This window comes from Prinia subflava, chromosome 13, assembly GCF_021018805.1.
Source record: "Prinia subflava isolate CZ2003 ecotype Zambia chromosome 13, Cam_Psub_1.2, whole genome shotgun sequence".
In the NCBI taxonomy this organism is placed as follows: domain Eukaryota; kingdom Metazoa; phylum Chordata; class Aves; order Passeriformes; family Cisticolidae; genus Prinia; species Prinia subflava.
This window is the reverse complement of record NC_086259.1, coordinates 14635088-14655880: the sequence shown is the minus strand read 5'-3', so window position 1 is coordinate 14655880 and position 20793 is coordinate 14635088. Positions and strand designations below refer to the sequence as shown.

At 50.8% G+C, this 20793-nt stretch overlaps 1 protein-coding gene and 1 long non-coding RNA gene across 2 annotated transcripts; one reads left to right on the top strand and one right to left on the bottom strand.

Annotated features, from left to right (window-relative positions):
* Positions 1–3824: 3824 nt before the first annotated feature.
* On the bottom strand, positions 3825–9657 carry LOC134557639 (fractalkine-like). Its single transcript, XM_063410797.1, has 3 exons — positions 9389–9657; positions 6621–6741; positions 3825–5971 (listed from the first exon to the last, which is right to left on the bottom strand). The coding sequence occupies exons 1-3, from the start codon at positions 9456–9458 to the stop codon at positions 4912–4914; spliced, it is 1251 nt and encodes a 416-aa protein (XP_063266867.1). The 5' UTR covers positions 9459–9657; the 3' UTR covers positions 3825–4911.
* Positions 9658–15731: 6074 nt separating this feature from the next.
* LOC134557725 (uncharacterized) lies at positions 15732–20570 on the top strand. The gene is made up of 4 exons (XR_010082150.1): positions 15732–15871; positions 17726–17833; positions 18274–18408; positions 20443–20570. It is a non-coding gene; the product is annotated as an uncharacterized LOC134557725 (long non-coding RNA).
* Positions 20571–20793: the final 223 nt, after the last annotated feature.

Genomic DNA, 20793 nt, shown 5'->3' with positions numbered 1-20793 from the left:
CCCTCTGTGGCTTGAAAGCAGCAAGTTGGCAAATACTGGCAGAAATTGTATCACATTCCACGCTGGTACTGCGGAGAGGGACACAAGCTTTCCACCAAAATTCCCTGCTTATAACTGGGCAGTGAGGGGCGAAAGAGAAGGGGTTGTAGTTGAGCCTTTCCTTGTGGACAGGGTTGGCTTCAGGGCAGGGCAGGAGTCACCATCAGGCTGAGGGGAATGGATGGAAAACTTACTGTTCAAAGTTTTTGGGTGTCTTTCCATCATCTTCCTCCCTCTTCAGCCTTGAGGCATCCCAGATCCTGCAGGGACCTGCTGAAAGGGGCCAGCCTCTCTGTGTTAACCTGGGGCACAGCTCTCCCCATTGTGCTGGGCTCCCCCTTCCTCAGACCTTCTGAAGGTCCAAGGAGCCCCTCTGTAGGTCCTTGTCAGACATGCTCAGCTCTGACATTTTTTTCACCTTTTCCTCCTTTTAACCTCTTTTTAACCCGACTCTAAGTGGATGCATGGAGCAGTGGGGTCCCAGCAGATCCCTTGGCACCATGGTCTCCCTATGAATACCCAAGGGGCCATCTCAAGCCCTTCTTCACATTGGCATCCCCCAGCCACTCTCTGGAGCAGGATATTGTGCCTGGGACTGTCATTCCTGGATGTCTTTTAAAATACTTGGGAGAAAAAACACCTAATGCTGAGAACTGCTCAGGTGATGCTCAGTTCTCCCCAAGCCCAGCTTCATCAGACAAATATCCTGCTGATGTAGTCTCAAGATCCACTGCTCTGGATGGGCCTCAAGAAGCTTCTGCAGAGCTGTTTCTTCTGGCAGAAGATCTGGTCCAGGATGCTCTGCTTCCCTTTTCTCAGGATTTGAAGCCATGTCTATGGAAGCCAGATGACTCAACCCTGAAGACTTTCGCTGTTTCTTATTTTACACTTTGGAAAAGGAAAGGCTGATGTGGAGATATTAATTGTTAAGTGCTGGAAAGCCCCTCTGCAGGACCAAGTTTTCCTTTAATTTGAATGGACTCTGAGGAATGTGCTTGTTTACATAAAAAAGGAATAGCATCCTTGTTATTCTGCAAGAGGAGGAGGAGGGAAGCTGAGGGGACACCAGATGCAGCCTGTGCCAGACGGTGCCAGTGAGGGGCAAAGGAGTTGGGCTGGGTCTGGGGTCTCAGTGGGTGACTGAGCACTCCCAGCTGTGCTGGGAAACACAACCACAGACATCGTGCACTGGGGAAGGCACTGCAAGAGCAGCTGGGCTGCCAGGGCAGGAGATGTTCCCGGCATCACCCAGTGCCTGGAACTTGTCCCCAAGGAGGAGGTGGGAGGGTTTGGAGTAAGTTTTCCCTGTTTTCTTTTGTTCTACTCGGTCACTTCGAATCTTTTCTTGCACAGACCAAACGCTGCCCCTGAGGCAGCCCATGGAGCTCCAGGAGAAGCAGGGAAGGTGCGTGGAGGGACACCCTTGCCACAAGGTCTTTCCCTGCACTGCCAGACACCAACACCAGCAAAGGCAGGGAGCGTGTGCCACCCATAGCCCAGGGACTGAGCACCCAAAATCCCCAGAGCTGCAGCCCCTGAACAGCCCTGCTGGCGCCGGCTCTCCCTGTCGGAAATGATCGGAAGTGATTCATCCTGCCTTGTTTGCACCGCCTCCTCCTTCCTCGCCTGCCCTCTCCACAACAGAGTGGAGAAACGAAATTTTTTTTTAAAAAGTGCTTTCATTTCCTTAGAGTTTCGTTATCCCCTAAATGACCTTTGTGGCCTGGTGACTCAGCTGCAGGAAATTTTCATTGACTTCTGCATCTGTCTAGAAGGGCACGGGGCTGAGAGATGGCTGGGAGGAGAAATGTAGTGAAGATGCTCGCCCCTGACCCTCTAGCTCCAGCTCCCCATCCCAGGCAAACCCCTAAGAACTGACACGTTCACTGAGTTGCTCTTCCCACCTCTCCAGCACCAGAGAGCAGCACACAAGGGCAGCCCGAGCCCTGGCTGGGGTGGGAGAGGTCCTACCTCAGCCCTTGCCCAACAGACTTGGAGTGTGACATTTGTTGTCTCTGAGCTGCTGTTTGGCCTTAGCTTTGCTTAAGCAATGCAAAACACCAGCTGTTTGCTTTCCCTATTGCCTTAGTAAGATGGGAAACACAAATCCCTGCGAGGAAATATATTTCCTGCAAATATCTGCAAGATCAAAACCCTTAAAGGAGATGGAGCAATAGCCTGGCCACATCCAGCTGTGCCAGCTTTGCCATCTCTTGATGCTGGGGTGGTTTCTACATGAGTGCTCAGTCATAGGTGTTCATCTCTGCAGGGACCAGGCCCAGTAACTCAGCTCAAGGCTCAATCCCCTGAGGAAGAAAGTTTTTAACATAAGGATTTTATTACTTCTATAAAAATGTACAGCTCATATCTCATGCACACACTCAATATACAAATGAACTGGAGCTTGTAACAGTCACTGTGCTCTGCAGCAAGTGGTGTTTGAACCCCCAGAAATGGGTGACACCCACAGGCTCCATCCTCCCTCCCTCCCAGACTGCCCATTGCAGAGAGGAACAGCAGTGTCCCCCTGTCCTGGTGTCACCTGTCCCCTGTGAGGGTGCCAGCACCCTGCCTGCAAACGGCCCAGGGACAGGAGAGGGAGAAGGGAAAGCAGGAGCACAGCCTGGAGAAGCAGCTCCTCCCGATGGGTTCCAGTGGGATCACAGCAGCTGGGAGACGGTGGGAGCTGGTGGTGGAGCTGAAAGCAGTGTCCCTTCAAAGAGTGGAGGGACTCCAAGTGATCTGACACACTGATCTGATGGTGCACGTCCATCTGGCCAGCACTGCTCCAAGACAAGCACTTCACCTGCAGCAGACAAGTGTCCACTCTGTTTGCTGAAGGGCCTGGAGAGGGATCCAGCTCCCAGGGACGTGCACAAACCATCTAAGACCAGCAACAAAATAGACAAGGCACAGTGTTTTCCAGTGCTGCCAAAAAGGTCTGGACTCCGAGCAGCTCAGACAGGATATTACATACATCCAAAAAGCTATAAAACTTTTTTTACAAAAATAACATTTTTAGTGTTTCATATAAAAATAATGCCACAGTACATTGCCTCATGAGTTCCAGCTGTGCACAAGTGGGGTGCATAGGGAAGTGGCACAGAGCCAGAGTTATCCTCCAGGAAAATCAACCCCAGCCAGAGTTCCACAGCTGAGCTGCTGCTCAAGGAAGGATTTCACTCCAAATTAATCACTGCAATTAATCTGATTGCATCCCATACTTGCAAAGGCCGAGATGAATCTCTCAAGTCAGCAAAATGCAGAAGTAAGGGATGTGTGATGGCAGAAAGCAAACACAGTTGCAGTCTGTCCTCTGCCCCTGCAGGGCTGGGTGGATGCCCTGGAGGTGCAATGTGACAGATTTAACAGGCCACATTCCTCCAGCTCTGCTTTAGGGCTGGCCCATCATTCCTCATGATCTTGCTTATTATGTTTTTCCTTTCATTTTCTGCAGGCATATTTGTACTTAGGGATCTGATCCACTGAGGTTGGTTAGGATCTGACCCTTGATATGTGTCTACTTACAAAAGATCATATCATGAAGACCTTTGCACTCTCCAGCAGAATCCATCCTGGAGTTAAAGTTTAATAAGGGCTTTCAGGACTTGACCACAGATAAAACATAACACTTATGTACAGCAATGTCAGGATGCATAAAAATCAAAATCAATCTGAGGTTAAAAAAGCCTGGTTCCCTTACAGTGCTTTCATAGCCTGGTGATCAGTGCTATCCAAAACTGAAAAACTAAAATGTGGCTGAAGTACAGGACCATGAACAGGCATTTTGTGCCTTTTTTTTTTTTTTTTTTTGTGTGTGTGGATTAGCAAATGTGCTTATTTCTAGAGAGAAAATGGGATCAAAAGGATGTTATGCCTGCTGTGGTAGAGTAATTCCTGCATGACTACATCCAGAATTGCCTTTAGCTTCACATTTCCGGGGTTTTGTGCTTGCAGAGAACAGCAAAAATGTTCCAATGATAACACAGGAATAGCAAAATTATTGTGTGGCTTCTTGTTTTCTCCCATTTGTGAAGATTCATCAGAGTTATCCTGCCCTGGTGCTGGATGCAGCTGGACACAAATTGCATCAGCTGGCAGAAGGGGTTTATTGCATTGATTTGCCAAGAATCAGCTCTTAGAATTCATCTGCAAGAAGAAATACCCACAGCTGCTAAAGGAAGGGCCTGATCTCAAGGAAGAGATAGACTGAGAGTTGCCAGCTTCTCTGAATATGAGATCTGTAGCACTGACCTTCAGTCCCCTGATCAGATGCAGCATTGGGCAACTATTTCTGAAAAGCTGGGCTATTCCTCGTGTCTCCAGCAAGAGAAAATGGTGAGAGTCAATTCAATCAGCCCAAGGAGAGCCAGCACCCAGCTGGCCACCAGCATCAGTCTTGGTCTGACAGAGCAGAGACCTGGAGTGCAAAGAAAGAAGCAGCAGAGAGTTTAAGTGCAAACTGTGTGGGTTTGGTGTTAAGATTGCTCAAGGTGGCTAAGCCCAAGTCCAACAGTGTGGGTGGGTGAGTGGCTTCTTGCCTGGACCACGATGAACCACAGAAAAATTCCCAACAGCGACTTGGAAATCACATCACTGGCAAAGAGCCACCAACAGCAATAGAAGAGCCACAGCCTTTGTACATAACAGTGTCAGTAGAAAAGAAATGTCTCTCTTACTTCCAAAATACTGTGATTGGTCAGTGATGAAGTAGATACATTGTTGGGCATTCTGCCCTATAAAAAAAAATCTGTTTTCTCTGTCATTTTTATTCCCAGGCTTGCTTCCTACTGGTTACCAGTTCAGCATGAACAGCTTTTCTGCAGCAACAAACATACAGTTGAGACCAGAAATGTCCATACCATGAAGCATTCATATTACTTCCATTGGATAGACATTGTCTTGATGTCCTGCCTGCTGGTAGAGCAAGCCCTGTACCATTTCTCTTGATGTTTCCTCTGGTTTGACTCCAAATTTCAGATACACCCATACAAGAACAACACTGCTAACCATCAGTCCACAAACCACAGAAACTGGGATGAAAAAGTGCATTTGAGACTTTGGCAAGAAACTGGGCAGAGGCAGATTTTTTGGCCTGACTGTGATCATCTGCACTCTGGCTTGGCCTGAGAATGCCTGGTGAGTAGAAACTACTGTGTCTGAAGGCTCTTGCTTCCCTACAGGCGATGAATAATCAAATGTTGTAGCAAACACATCTGCAGAGGGACCAACAACCCTGTTGGTATGGACAGAAGCAGCTTTGTCCATGGCAGTGGAGGAGCTTAGAGTAGAAATGGAAGTAGTCTCTGGTGCTGTATCTGTGAGTGTTGTGGTCTTCATACTGTCCCAGATGGAGGGGAGATCTGATCTAGAGCTGCTGGAAGCAGTGTCTGGTGTGTTGGCTCTGGGATTTGTAGGGTCCAGGGATCCATTTGCCATCAGGTCTGAATTTGAGTTAGGAGAACCCATACCTTGAACAGTGGAGTATGGAGTGGGCTGGCTAGAGCCCACGCCTGCTGCAACACCTGTTGAAGACACAGGAGAATCTGAGGACTCTCTCTTTGCTTCTGGAGAGACCTCAGAGTGTGCAGCCTCTTCCTGTATGACAGGGGTGGGTCCTGCAGGGAGCTGGGTTGGGTTCTGCCTGCCCAGTGGGGATTTGCTGGACACCTCTGTCCTGGCAGCAGGAGCATGTATTCTCTCCCTAACTGTTGTTCCAGTCCCTTGGAAGAAACCAGTTGGAGCAGTGGATTGAGATGGAGTCACTTCTGGAAGACCAACATGTCTCTCAAGACTACCAGGCTCTTCTGCTGAGGTGACATCATGTGGTGGCATCACTGTGGCCTTTTTCCCATCCAGTTTGTCTTTGATCTTCTGCACCCAGTCTTCCTTTGAATCTGCACAAATCTCCTTGGACTTCACAGTAATAAATCTGAAAATAAAAAGGGATCACTCACTGAATAAAGAAAACACTGGTCCAGGTGATCAGAGCTATGGGGAAGGTGTGTAGATAGCAAACACCAAGTGTTATCTGGATGATTTCTTTCAGGAAGGGCAGGTGCCTCTGATATCGGACTGAATGAGTAGCGGCTGACCATGACTCACGGGTGAAGGGTTTTCCCCTAAGAAGTTTTTCACTTTCAGAAGCATTGTCCTGCTTGGACACAGCGTTTCCCTCCTGCACTCAGGACAGAAAGCTCCACAGGCACCAGCTGCCCCGGGGCACACATGAGTGAAGGCAAAACCCTCTGATTTACTGGGTGATGTGAGACTTTCCAAGGTCAACCCAGCAGCTTCACTCTGGAGCCACCCCCTGGGCTGCAATAAAATGGTGTCAATGGTGCATCAACTTCAGCATAAGCAGAAAACAACAATTATCCCAAAGAAAAGAAATGGAGCTTTTCTCATTTCCAGACAAGCTCACAAGTCTGAATCTGTCTTCAGACAAAATAGGTGCTTTCAGAGAAACACGTGAGCTCTCTCTCCGCGTCATTCCTCTGCCCTGTCCTGCCAAGCACATCCCTCAGTCCCTTTTCCCATCCATTTAACCCTGATCCCATGGGAAGGGGGGCAGCACTTACATGGTGGCTTGTTTTCTGCAGCTGGGTTCGGTCAGGCGGTAGCTCCTGATCAGCTTCTCCGCCAACTGCCTCGTAAAACCTCTGCACTCCATTGAACACTTCCGAGGTGCCTTGGGTTGCCCTGAAATAGAAATTTCACCTCATTAAGCATTGGCTTTTTATCTAGGCCTCTCAAAACCAGCACTGTTTCTTTTCCCACTTCTCCAGGGATGAGTCCAAAGCTTGCCACAAAGGTTTCCAATCCCTGCTGAACTGAGATGAAGACAGATCCTGATGAAAACAAAGCCAAATTTGCTTGTAGCACCCACACTTGTAATAAGATACCCAGAAAACTGAGGAAAAAGAAACACTGTGAAAATTGTGGGCTTTTGGGACAGTGTTTCAGCTTGTCCTGTAGGACGTGCAAGCCCCTGGACCTGCAGGTCCTTTCCCCTTTGGAAAGAGAGGACTGGTCTCAGCACAATGCCCACAAAACACATTTCTTCATCCCCCAAAGACCTGCTGCAACCCTCACCAAAGTGCTCTTGGTGCAGGAGATGCAGACCAGTGGGGAGGGTGCTCTGCTCTCTCCTTATCAGTCTTATCTCTTCCTCCTGTGGGACTTCCCCTCCAGGTGAGCATCCTGCCTCTCTGCCTGCTGGTGCACAGCCTCTGAACTGCCTGGGCTCAGAGAAAGGGTGCACACAGAAAGAACCTTTTGGTGAGTGATGCTTCACTCCCCACAGGTTATCTCAGCAGCCCAGCTTCCTAAACACACCTTTTTCACCTCCACCAGAAAAATATGGTTTTCAGTTTGCAAAGTGCAAAAATAACACTGCCCTTGACCCCTTCAAGGGGCACAGCCAGTCACACCACTGGGGACCATTCATGCCTGCATCCACCTCCAGCCTCCCACAACACGCACTACTTGCACAACACATCCTGCCAACTTGTTCCTGACACCCCTGGGGACGAGATTTACATAAAACAAGCCCTGACTTATCTGGGGCCTCTATGAAGAAAGGAACTGGCATCTGGTTTCAATCAGGCTGTCTCTTACAAAATGTTGCCTCTGATTCCCAAGTTAATGTGGCAAATTTTATGCAGTTCAGTTAGGAATCATCCAGGTACCATGTACAAGAATGAGCATCAATACAGGGACACTGTGAATCATTCGAATAATTTACCGGGGAAAACCCTGGTTGCAAAGAAATCCCAAGTACAACTCTCCTGTGGCTCCTCTACAGAAGCCCATTTCCACCTCTAGGTCAAGCCAAGTCTTTTTTCATGCAATAATGTCTTCTGTGGCACTTTAGGGTCAAGAATTCCCTGCTCAGGGGCAGCTGACTTGCCAATTAACTCCCATTAGCCAGAGGATATTCTGCTGGTGTCCTCCACTTTCAAGAGCGCAGTTCAACAAAACAGGCACAGTGACAAGAGGGCCACAGCATCCCTGTGGGTAGCCAGGGACATGCATGTTGGGGAGCAGTCCCTGACTGCTCCCAAAGGCCCTGTTCCTTTGAGAGCCTTGAGCTGATTTTACTGTTATTGGCGCCAAAATAAATGGTTTCCATTTGGCTGAATTCTTGGTAGGTTTTTCCCAGAGTGGAGGAGCTTAGGAAGCACAGTCCAAGGACAGAGGAGTGCCACAAGAAGCACGGAGCCCTCCTCCTGAGGCACACAGCCCCGCTTCTCTGAGCTGCATCCGAGTCTTTGCCAACGGGATCTGGGCGTTTCTCCATCCAGGACCACTGCTCTCAGGAGCCACTGGCGCCTGCTTTTCAGCACAATTCCTCAAAACACCCAGGGAGCTCCACCAGCCTTTTAGCATTTCCTCGTTGCGGGGGAAATGGCTGCTTGGCCGTGGGTGAGCAGAGTCAGGCAGTGCCAACCCAGGTTCGCAGGGCTGGGTGAGCAGCCTGGTGTCCCTGCTGCCCGCTCTTCTCGGGCCAGCCCTGGACAACTGCCCGAGGTGTGGGGAGGGAGCAGCTCCATCCGCAGCCACCCGCGCTGTCCTCACTGCTCCCGTCTGCTGGCAGCAGCAGAAGCCAGGGGCTCTTTGCCCCTCTCCCTTCTCATCGTGGTAATAGATCCCCCTTGGCTCTGGGCAAGGTCCAGCCTTGCCTGCGGTGCTGAGAGCGTGTGTCAGCCCAGCAGCACTGCTGAGGGCTGCCCCGGGCCGCGGTCCCTGTGCCCCGGGCCGCTGGCAGCGGGCCCAGCCCCGGCACAGTGAGCCCACCACGGCCCGGCGCTCTGAGCCCGCCCAGCGCCACCCGGAGCCCGCAGAGATCTTTATCCAGAGAACATGGGAGTGTTTCCCGCTTGGACACACACACACACACACACACTGCGGGGACAAACCCCCGCCTCACAGTGAGGGCAGCACCGGCTCCTTCAGGACAGCGGGAAGGCTCCTCAGGCGCCCACCCTTGGCCAGGCTGCAGTCTTCCTGCCAAGTCCCCAGGGACACGCAAAAAGGAGGAGAAGAAGTACATTATGAATTTTTTTTTCTGGCACAGGTTATCAGGAAGTCTCTCCGATACTCTCCCGACCTGCCCTCAGGAGTGACAGAAGCCACCACGGGGTGCTCGGATGTCCCTGCTGCAGACATTGCGGCCATTGCCCCACCGCCTGCCAAAGCCGGCCTGATCCTGCCGAGATCTCCCGCATCCCACAGAGGTCCCGACAGCCGCTCCAGAGCCACCTTCCCCTTCCCCGGCCCCATCAGCATCCCCTCCTGAGGCTGGCTGTTCCCTGGGGGGCGAGGGGACAAGCGGGGCTGAGCTCACCTCCAGCCAGGGTCAGCAGGCACAGGGCCCACAGCGGCGGCAGCAGCACCTGGGGACAGGCAGCCTTCATGTTCCCGTGGTGGGCAGCAGGAAAGGCAGGCAGCGAGGGATTACCGGCAGTATTTCCCACTCCCGGCTGCTTATTGCATCCTCCGGAGCAACACAGATGCTGCCTCTCATTCCAGGATTATGAAGCCGAGACAGAGCTTGAGTTGTTATTCAGCTCCCTCACACGTGTCCAGGGTGACGACAGGAGGCGGAGGGAAGAGAGGGAGGGAGGGAATAGCGACTGCTGTGGAGCAGGATGGCTCCCGGAATTTCCCAGATGTACTCACACCAGCTTTAACATAGGCAGAGCAGCCCCAGACTACTTGGCAATTTTTTCAGGCAGTGACTTTCAGAGGTCGACTGCTCCTTCCTCTGCTCCCACCAATGCGTCTCTTGGCTTGTGCCAAGGCATCACTGTCCTTAGGCTTGTAAAGCTCTCCCCACCTCCAGCTACAGCTCCCTGCTGCTCAGTAAGCTTATTAATTACCCAAAATGCCAAAGCAGTTATTCCTTTCCTTTTTGGCAGCCATCTTATAACAGCAGTCATTAGGCCAAAAGAGACGGAATTTGCTAATCAGGATTATGAGTTCATCAGCTACCCATTGACTTCAGGCCAGGCTGCCTCTAAGGAGCATCACCAAAGAGAGGGGTGAGCAGGGCCCCAGTGACTCTGCAGGCAGCTCCTGTGCCCTGGCCATGCTGTCTGCAGCATGTACTTGCTGTGACAGCCTGATTTTCCATATACACGGGCTTGGACATCGGGGTCTTGCTGACACTGCCAGCAGGAGACCCCCAGCTCTGCAAGGACCAGGCTGTCTCGGGGCTTTCCGGCACCAGCCCCAAGCCAGGTCAGAAGTGGACACACCAACACTGCAGTCACATCCTGCACCTTTGCTTTCTCTTTCATCTCGGATCCCAGGAGACAGAACAATATTCTCCTGCCAACTCCCTCAGCTGAAAGATGAAGATAAGCCCAAGACGGAGTCTGTGAGTGCCTCAGGAATCATTTTGGCCAAAGTTTTCTCAGGGCTGGTGGAGATCTGGCATCTCTGTGCTGTGGGAAATTCCAACAGTTCCAGTTGGGATTTTAGTTTTCAAAAGAGAAAATCCTCAGGTTTCCATATAATGCATTTGGGGAAAATCCCAGCTTGCAACTTCAGCTTTTGCTTACATTGTACTAGAAGAAAACACCCATTTCAAGGAAATCAAATAAAAATTAAGGCTTGAAATAGTCTGTTTGATTCAACAAGAACAGAACATGCTGAGTCTGTTGTGATGTTTTCTAGCCTTTCCCCAAATAGTGTTTTCTCAGGCTCCACAGAGCCTTACAGGAAACTTTGTTCCGGGAAATGGCATTGCCTGAAGCCATTGGGCACCCTGGCTGCTGCAAGTGATGACACAGTCCACACATGCTCACATCTCCCCTGCAGAAACAGGTTCTGCTTCTTCTGCAAAGGGTTTGCTACCAGAGATAGGTAAAATAGAGGAAGGGCTCTGACATTCAGGTGAGTGGGAGGGGGAGTGCTTTGTTTGCCAAAGGCATGGCTTGCCATAGGCGTTGTTGTTTGAAGGCATAAACTGCTCCCTGGCAGGTAATGCAGCTGCTGTTCCTCTGCAGACTGGGCTGGAGGTGTTTTACCTGGCAGAGGACTCCTCTAGGTCACTTTTGTACATCTCCATTTGCTCCCTGTGAGCTCAGCAGCTGGATTTGGAGGTGACGCCTGCACAAGGAAATTCCACAGCAGGAGAGTGGAGGGCAGCTGCAGCCTCAGCTTGGCTTTCTAGGACACCATGAGCCATCAAGTGCTGGCAGCAGTGAGGGCCTGAGCCCCCACCAAGCCCCCAAGTATTTCCCACCAAAAGCAGGACACAGAGGCGCAGCAACTGCCTCCAATGGAACCAGTCAGAAAATGGCACCATCACTCCCAACCCATCCCACATCTGCTTCTCCACACCAGTGGCAGACCCTTACTTCACTTCTGTGAGATGTTGCAGCATTGAAGAACCTAAAGTCAGAGGATCTGATGTATTCCAGGAGATACTCCTGATAGAACTAGTGGTAAACCACAGGCATTGTGTCAGTCTGGCAGTGGAGGATCTCAGGACTTCTCTGAGCTTATCTTACCTTCAACAGATTTTAGCTTCTTTAGTTACAATAGGAATTGTCTGAGGACTTGTTTTTTCAATTTGACTTAGTTTCACTTTAGTTTCCAGAACAGCAGGTTGTTTTTCAGTGTAGATCTGGACCTGTAGATTAAATTGTGATATGGATGAGCACTCAGGTGACCTCCTACACCAGCAATCCCAGAATCAACAGCATCCAAGTGATGAAGTGTGCAGCCCTGCGGGTCAGGGACATGCAAGCCTTCAGGGAAACAAAGAGCAGAGAAACTCACTAACTGGGACCCAGGGCCAGCTTATCCCAGCCTGTTCCCATTCCTCCTTGGGAGATTTCTGGAGGTTACCCTTTGCACCCAAAGGCTCTCTGAAGGGTGTTACACACCAAAGAAAAGCAGCAGCTAACAGGAAGAGGGTTGGATTTCCCCCCTTTTATGTAACTGCGGTATGGCTGAGGAAGGCTTGGAAACATGGACAGGGGAAAAAACATTCACAAACATTCTCCTGTGCTCCTGCCATGAAGTGTGGGCAGAGGGAGCACACACTGGACACTGGGCAGCAACAGGGGGTTCTGCAAGCTCTGGGCCTTCCAGCACTGCCCCAGGTGTGACCCTCAGCACCCACAAAAGGATGTCATGCCAGACAGTTCAGGGTCCGTGCTGGAGTCTGGGCTCTCTGCCTCCAGCTCATGCTCTGAAGATATTTTTGTGTCAGGACAGATGTTCTGCTACCTAAACACCAGTTTTGATGCACACAAAAGGAGAACAAGGTCTGGGGACATTGGTGACAGGCACCAGGCCCACTCAGAAGCCTGATCTGATGTCACCCCCTAACCTTTGGTTGCTGACTGGCAGCCCTTAGCCAGGAACTCATTTATTGCTCCAAACTGCAGATACCACAGGTCAAAGTGCCAGATCCCACCTTACCCAGGAGAGACATAGAAGCAGCTCCAGCATTTCCTACCCACCACAGCTTTGCCAGGGCTGTTCACAACCAGCTGGAGCTCTGCACAGGGTCAAGCACAGGTGGGGGGAATTTATGAGTAATGCCTGAGGAATTTTGCTTGAAGGCGAAAAGCACCTTGAACCTTCAAAGCTTTATATGCGAAATTATATAGAAAGAGAATGTGGACTGTGTCCTAAACAAACAGGCAATGTCCCCAGAACACCTCCCATCCCCTTCAGGGAGTTTCCATGCTGGGAATTTTTGCTACTTGGTTCTTGGTGAAAGAAGAACTGTTGTTTACAGTAGAGTTGTATTCCTTGAAATAAGGTCAAGACTGAGAATTAAAAGGGAAAGTCAGTTGAGAGCTAGAAGCCTGTATTGAACCTGAAAGAAAGATACCAGACCAGATCATCATAGGAGAATGTTGATAATTTCTTCTTAATGGGAAGCACGTTCAGGAGCTCCCAGTGCCTCAGGAGTTGGTGACACTAGAGCAGGGCCTGATAACAGGCACTGACAGCATTCTTGTCTACTCACAGGATTGTCCTCCATCCCAGAGCTTTGCTGGAAAGAGGCAGCAGGAACATTTAGCTCTTGGGATGACCCAGCCAGTGTTGGTGCTGCAAGGGAGACACACTGACACATGACTCCAGCTCTGGACACATGATGGAATTCCTCTTTCCCCTGACAAAGCTCCCAGATGCCTTGTGGCAGCTCAACCTCACACTAACCCACCTCTCCTCAGTGATGTTGGCAGCTTAGCCACTGCTCTGACACAAACCAACCCACCAAGCCCCTCTCTTCTGGGGTCCTTAGAGCCAAATGTGACCTCTTATTTTGGAGATGCGTCTGTGCTTCATGTAGAGCTCTTGAGCCATTACTGTAATAAGGGAGAGAATTAAGTGGCAGGGGATCAAGAGAGTCTTCTTGGCACCACGTGATTTTGTATTTTCTCACATTTAAGAATAAAGCAGGAAATGAGAAGCAGATGTCTGGACCTGTCTGCAGCCAGTGTCTCCACAGGGGACGGAAAAACTCCAATTTTGGAAGTACTGACCACTCTGGGGCTTGTGTTTTAAGGAAACTGCTTTATGTAGAAAATGTTTTTAAAAGTGGTAGAGAACATCACACTGGCTTTCACTTCTCTGAACACAATGGCTTCCTCCTTCTCTGTAAATGAGAACTAATTTGAGGTCCAGCATACAGTGCAAAGTGCTGTATCTTCCACAGCTACCAACCAGCATCCTAAAGCAGCTCAGCTGTGGAATGCAGGTCTTCTCCTGGCAGCATCACAACTGAGCTGCAAACCCTTGGCTGATCCCAGTGGGACCCTGCAGGGAAAGGTGCACACCTGCAGTGGGAGTTGGTGCCTCTCCTTGGCAGCTGGAGCAGCCCAGACTGAGGAAAACTCATCCTCTGCCTGTCCCATGGAGCCTGCCAAGGGCTGCACTGTCTGCTGCAATGAACGAGATTGAAGTTGTTTGAAAATATTGTGTCTAAAGAAACAAACATGGAGCTCCCAGTGCACAACATGGTTATGCTCTTTCTAAACACGGAAGAGTCACTTGCCTCCCACAGAGCAACACAGCCACTGGGAGCGCACTCTTTCCTAGGAAAAGGAATGGGGAACTCTTGGGAAAGGTGCCTGGATGGCAGGGGTGAAATCCTGGGCAGTTTTCAGCTGAGGGGAAGGAGCATGAAAGGATTCTACCAGAGCAGGCTTCCCTGAACACATCCTTGGCTCCTGCCCGAGTCCCTACAGAGCTGGGGAGAAAGTCTGATGTCATAATCTAGTATAGCTGCAAGCCCTGAAGGGAACAGTTCCACAAAGCTGGCATGATGGAGGAGAGACAGAAGATCGGTTGCCCCACCTCTGGGGCCCCAGGAGGAATGTGAAGTGCCTGCTGCCCTGGCTGTGGGAGAGGATAAGGAATGTGCCCATTTGCAGCAGCCCTGCTTATCCCCCCGACTCCTTCCTCCCCACCTCAGCAGGAGCAGCCAGTGCCTGTGCAAGGCATCCTCGTCTGGATGATCCCGGCAGGAACAGCCAGGTCCTGGCCCCAGCCCTTTGCCTGGGGTGTTGTGAGTCCCCGTCTGCCACAGAGCCAGCCCTCAGCTCATCCCATGGCAGGCACGGGCCAGCACAATCAGCTCCTCTCCACATCCTCTCTTCCCACTTCTCCATTCAGCGTGTCTGCACATGCTGACAGTCTCGCAGAAAGGAGCTTACCAGAAGCAGCTCTGTTCTCAGAAAGGCTCACCTCTTCCCATCTCCTCTGGGCGGGAGAGGTCTGTGAACCTTCCAGCAAAGGCTGTGGGGACTGTTTGACGTGAGGTTATCATTAAGCCATGATGGTGGGTGCAGGAGAGAGCCCCAAACCTCTCTCCAGTGGAGCCATGGGGCTGATCCCCAGCAGGGTCTCCATGAAGGCTGGTGACACCTGTGGGCCAGCCCCAAAAACAAGGGGGGCTGCCATGTGCAGTGCTGTGACCTGGTAGATGTGGCTGTGCTGAGGCACTGGCAGCCCCCGGGCTGAGCTGAGCCCTTCCATCCCAGCACGTTTCCTAGAGAATGGGATATCACAGCCTCCCAGCCCGGAGCTGTCACCCGGTGTCATTCTGGTGGCTCTCTGTGCCGAGCCTCAGCACAGGCATGCGCCGAGCTCCCGCCGGTGCCCGGGGTTACACACAGGCAGCAGCAAACAGCCCCAGCCCCGTGTTGGCACGGCTTCCAGCAGCCAACAAGCCTTTCCATGGCCCAGCACAATACACCCACACTCGGGCTGGGAGAAAAACAAGCCCAGGCAAGCATTTCCCTGCCCAGGTACTTAACCCTTTTCAAGCCTTGCTGGCTCAGCTGAGACACCAGGGAGTCACCGCACCCCTTCCCTCCCCAGTCCCAGGTTTTCTGCACTCCACATTGTAAGAACAGGGTGCATCATCCCCCTCCACCTCTGCCCAGAGCCTCCACACTCCTGTGGGTTTCAGCTATACCCCCCCTGGAGAGCTGCTCCCTGAACACTGCATTTAGATGAACAGAGTCAGCCTGTTTCCAGGGCAGCGTGCTTTTGCCTTAGCCAAGCTTTCTTTCTGGAACCATGACAGCGTCATTCCTGTCTCACTGCCTGATGCATGAGATTCTTAGGCTCCTGACCTACTGTCGTGGCTGTGGGTGTGTTTTTAAGGTCAATATAGCTGTGTTGTCGCCTAAAAGAGCAACAGATGCCAGATATTAGCAAGTTGTTGTTGCCTGGGGATAGTTTAAAAAGAGGGTGCTGTGGATAAGGGTACAAGAGATTCGTGCCCCAGGCTATGATTCCTCATATCAACCCAAGGAGGCAGTAGGGAAGAACTGAAGAAAGCAGAGATGAGGTATGTCCGGGACTCAAAGTGTTATTTGGGGAACATTTTCCCCCTCTAGGACAGCGCTGATGTCAAACCAGGGCTATGAGCAAAAGCAGTTCTGTTCATAACTGTGTGCCAAAACAAAATGAACTCTCTGCACAAAGAGCAGACGTGTCTGTGTCCCTTCTCACTGACCTGGACCCCAGCCCAGAGTCCTCCCTGTGTGCCGGCACCCTCCCTGTCCAGCCCCAGCCCGTGACTCCAGAGAGCTGCAGGTTCACCCACTTCAGGCCAGTGGATGAAATTTCGGGACCAAGACAACTGCAAGGAGCAGGAGCCCCTGAGGGGTTCTCCGAGCTGTGACAGAAGGGATGGGGCAGCACTCGCAAGTGCTGGAGCGAAGGCTGTCCCTGGGAGAGGTGCAAGGCGGTGGCGCAGCTGCCCCCGTGAGCCCCCGGCCACCGCTGGCCGGCATCCGCCGGGAGGAAAAACCCCCGCAGCAAAGGATGCGCCGCTTCCCCTGGGCGCTCACCGGATGGCTGATAAGGAACAAACCCACCCATGCCTGGCCCTCGGTCAGTGCCCTGTACTGGCCCCCCAGCCCTAATGAGACAGGCTGTGAGGAAGGGACATAAGTTCTTTGCGCTTTTCTGCTCCTGAAAGTTCCCGCGGGCCCCAAGGAGCTCACACCGCCCTCTGCCCCCGGGAAAGGCTCCTGCGGAGTTTCCCGAGCTGGAGGAGCCTCTGCCTCTCTCTGCAGCAGACAATGCCATCGTGCGGCAGCTACTGCTTCCTCGGCTGACACACCCAGGCTAAAAATTGCTGCTTCCATCCTGGAGTTAATAAGCAGCTCCCTCTGTCCTGCTGAAGTGCTTCCATAGCATGTCCCTGAGCAGGACACTGCTAACTGAGTTGGTATGGGGGATCCTGTTGGTGAGGTCTGCCCTGGTGCAGTAGGGACCTGTGTGTTGCTTCAGGGACAGTCCAGTGTCTTGCCTGGCTGTGGCACCAGAGCCAAGTTAACCAGTGTGAAGCTGAAGCCCTGAGCATGAGCTTCTTTTCCTCCTCTTTGTCACAGTAATTCCTTCTGTCAGGCTGGACACTTGCCTGTGCTGCTCTCACCAACCTGCCCTTGGGCACCTGGCATGTGGAGGGCAGCTCAAACTCTGCCTGGAGCCTTCAGAGACAGGGCTGGTCCCAGCTAGAACAGCTCCCAAACCAGCTGTTCTGTCTCCTCTCCTGTGTGGAGCACAGGTCCAGCCCAGCAGTGCAGTCAGGGCAATTCCTCCTTCCCACCCACAAACGTCCCTTTGCTGACTGGAGCTCACTTGACTGGAGATGCCCTGGTGCTGGGGCTCTGTCAAGGACATGTCTGTGTTCTTCTGTGGAGGGGTCTGTGAGGCCAGACAGACAAAACAAGTGGTAATTAAAAAGAGAGCTCTGAAACTTGGACCCATTCCGGTGTACTTCAGTCTTGGCACAGAGCTGCTTTCTTGCCTCCCTTGGACTCACCCAGCAGTGACATCTCCATGCTGTGGGTTGTGAGTGTTCTGCAAGGATGGAGTTAGGGGAGTTCTGCAAAGGTCACCAGCTCAATGCAGTGAAACTAAAGAAACAAATGCCCAAAGAGCAGAAATCCCCAAATATGTCACAACAAATCACAGAGAAGCTAATGGGACAGAGCCACGTGGTTATAGCATGTGCATTCTGCTCTATATCATTAATTTACTGATGTTAAATATTTCAGCAGGTAACTTCCAGGGCTTCCAGAACTGTCCTAGTGGCTGTGATCACAAATTATTCATCAGTAGCAAGTGAACAAGAAAAGCCTCTAGGAACAAGTGCATTTCTGAGGCTCTTGATTTTTTTTTTACCTTTCAGCTGACTCCCTCTGTCTTCCAGAAGATATCAAGCAGAGGCTGGCCAGAGCTAAGAAGCTGAATCTGCCCCAGATTGTCCAGCCTCAGGCATGAGACATCCCATCACAAGGTGGCCTTTCCCTGCCTTTTTCCTTGCTGTTTGATGTGATATTTGAGGAGGGTACCAAAAGAACAGCTTGGCTTGAGCCTGCTCAGTGTGGTCCAGCAGCTTTTGATCAGCCCAGGGCAGAGGTGGAAGGGCCACTGTTCACCCAGTTTGGGCTGGGCAGATGTACTCACCCAGAATCTTCACTGGGGATCAGTGCAGAATCTTCCTCCCAGCACCTGAACCTCTCCCTGCTCTCTCAGTGGTGTTTCAGAATTACCCCCCTGGTAAGGTCTGTGAAATGCCACTAGTTCTGAGCAACAGGGACAAGGTAAGTGCTGGGATGTGGAGGTTTAACACTGTGCTGGAAGATGAGAGTGGAGAAAAGTGGTTAAGGATGGCACCAGGGCATGTCCACCTGTTTCCACAAGTGACAAAACCATAATTCCGTGTCTTCCCTGCAGGTTCCTCAGCTGGTGAAGGTCAGTTTGGAGAGCTCACCTTATTTCCAGCTGGTGGGCCCCGATGATGTGTGCTGCAAGGTGCCATCAGGCCTCTCCACGGCCCTTCATGTCCTCTTCACCCCTGTGCAGAACAAGGTGAGTCTGGAGTCTTCATGCTGAAGATGGGGATAAATGTCCTGTGCTGAGACAGTTTCTTTTCCTGCAGGATTACTGCCACCAGCTCCTCTGCAGCACTGAAAGGGAGGAGTTCATTGTGCCAATTTGTCCCAAGAAAACTCTGCTGGTTCAAAACCTCAGTAACCAGGCAGCTCCTTACCAGCTGAGCACCCAGGGGTGAGGCAGCTCAGATTTTGTTGTGCAAAACACCTTTGGGTGATAACAGAGTTGGTAAAGAGCTACAAAAGGAACCAGAGCATGGAGCTGCTGCCCTGCAGCCATGGCTGGAAATGGACGTGTGGAGTTTGCTGTTGCTTCTGGTGTTTTAAGCAGGATGCAGCCCTTGAGCTTTCTCTGTCCCAGGTTTCCTGGAGGGTGCTGGAACACATTAGTAGCTGGTTTGCACCCTCCTGAGCACAAGCAGCTCCTGAAATGGTTACCTGGCTCTGTTTAATAGACCCGTTCTCTGGGAGGCCACAGGCACGTGGCTTTCCAGTGGTCCTCTCATGAGATGCCCCATGTGAGCTGTGCTGTGGACAGCCTGTGCTGTTCCTGTCAGTCTCAGAAGACAATCACTGTTTCTCCAGTTGGCTGAACTGAAGAGGGTAATGCATTTTTGACACCATACCTGTAAGGAGACCAGTTTAGTTGGCTGGTTGTGAGTTGAAGGTTACTTGAACCCAAAGGTCTTGGTGTAGGAGCTGAGGTCAGGAATGCAGCACACACCTGCTGTCTAACCTGGGGCAGTTGACTGGCTTTGATTTTTTCGCTGGGGAAACAGAGGTCAAAAGGCAAATTGACTTTTCTGCTGTGAACCATAAGGGTCTTAATAGCCAAAGCTATTCAAGCAGGCTCCTCAGACGCTGTTCAAATAGGCTGCTGCTTTGGACTCTGCAAATATGTAGGCAAGAACTTGTAAATCCCTGCACAGTTTTTCTCTGGGGTTCCCAGACCTTTTGTCACTGCCAAAATAAATACCCAATAAATTCTGGCATCTTTTTGCAATGTACTTGCCAGGTGTTCTATTGAGTCCTACAGAGCATGTTGGATCCTGCTTGATAGGGATGTAAAAAGTTTCTGAACTTCAGGAATTAAATACTGAAATAGATGAAATAGACCCTGGAGTGATGGGGAAAGATGGAGCTTGTGAGCTGCTGATTCTGACAGAATTTTTCAGCACTGACATGGAGTAATGGATGCTTTAACCTAATAGACTGGGTTTATTGGAATAGTTGATTCTATTTGACACCAGCTCTTACACCATTGCTAAAAATAATATATAAAGATAAAAGTAATATATAAAGATTATATAATTATATAAAGAGAATTAGGATTAAATTATATTTGGGGTTCTTAGGCTTTAATGAACACGAGACAATTCAATTAGTAGTATTTTTTCTGTCTTCCTTGGAGTGAGAGGTGGCTTTTAATGAGATCAATTCTCCTAAAATTTAAGGATTTAACAATGGCAGTTAAGGCACCAGTGGACAAAAGAAAGTTTGGCTGTAGAAGATAACTATACCATGGGACTTTTAGCTGACTGCAGCCTCCTTGTACATGGAATTTACCAAGGGTGCAGGTGCATGGTGCTTCGAGAGCCTTGGTCACAGAATGGCCAGCTTTGCTCACTTGTCACCTCTGTTTCTACATTATGTCAGGAGTACTTGGTCCTTGGTATCCTCATGGCCATAACTTTTGCCCAGCTCTGCCAATATGGGGAGCTGATGCCTGATGAAAGTAAGCAAGATGTAAATGACCCTTAAGCTTAATTGCAGAAAGCTGGATGCAGAGTATGAGAGAGATGAGGTCATTTAATCCCACAGGATCTTGTGAAGGCTGGATCTCCTCATACTAGAGTCAGTAGCTCTTTCTGATCCTGTCTGTTCTGTTTGTCTTCTACTGACTGTGGTTGGTTTGCTCCTTGCTTGCACACGTGAGCACAAGTGAACTGGACTGCAAAAGGGATAACATCCATAAATGTCCCCCAGGAATCCTGCTATCTGTGTGTTGCAGCCCTTTCTCTGTCATTCTGGCCATGGGAACGCTGGGCATTGGTGACACCATGCAGGTGACAGTGGGATTTCAGCCACTGAAGACTGGTGACAATTCTGCATCCCTTATAGTGCATTGCAGCACAGGTGAGCACTGGGCACTGCACAGGGCACTCTGCTTCCCTCAGAGCAGAGCCTTTTCTAAGCAGAAGGACTAATGTGGCCATGGGTTTAAAGAGGGAGATGACAATAGGTTTCATGGTGTTCATTTTGTAGTGGTTTGTAATTTTGATCATCGTAGAGCTCCATATAAATGCCATTTCTACAGAGCATGTCTGATATTTGTTGTCCCATGTTTCCTGGGAAACATTCA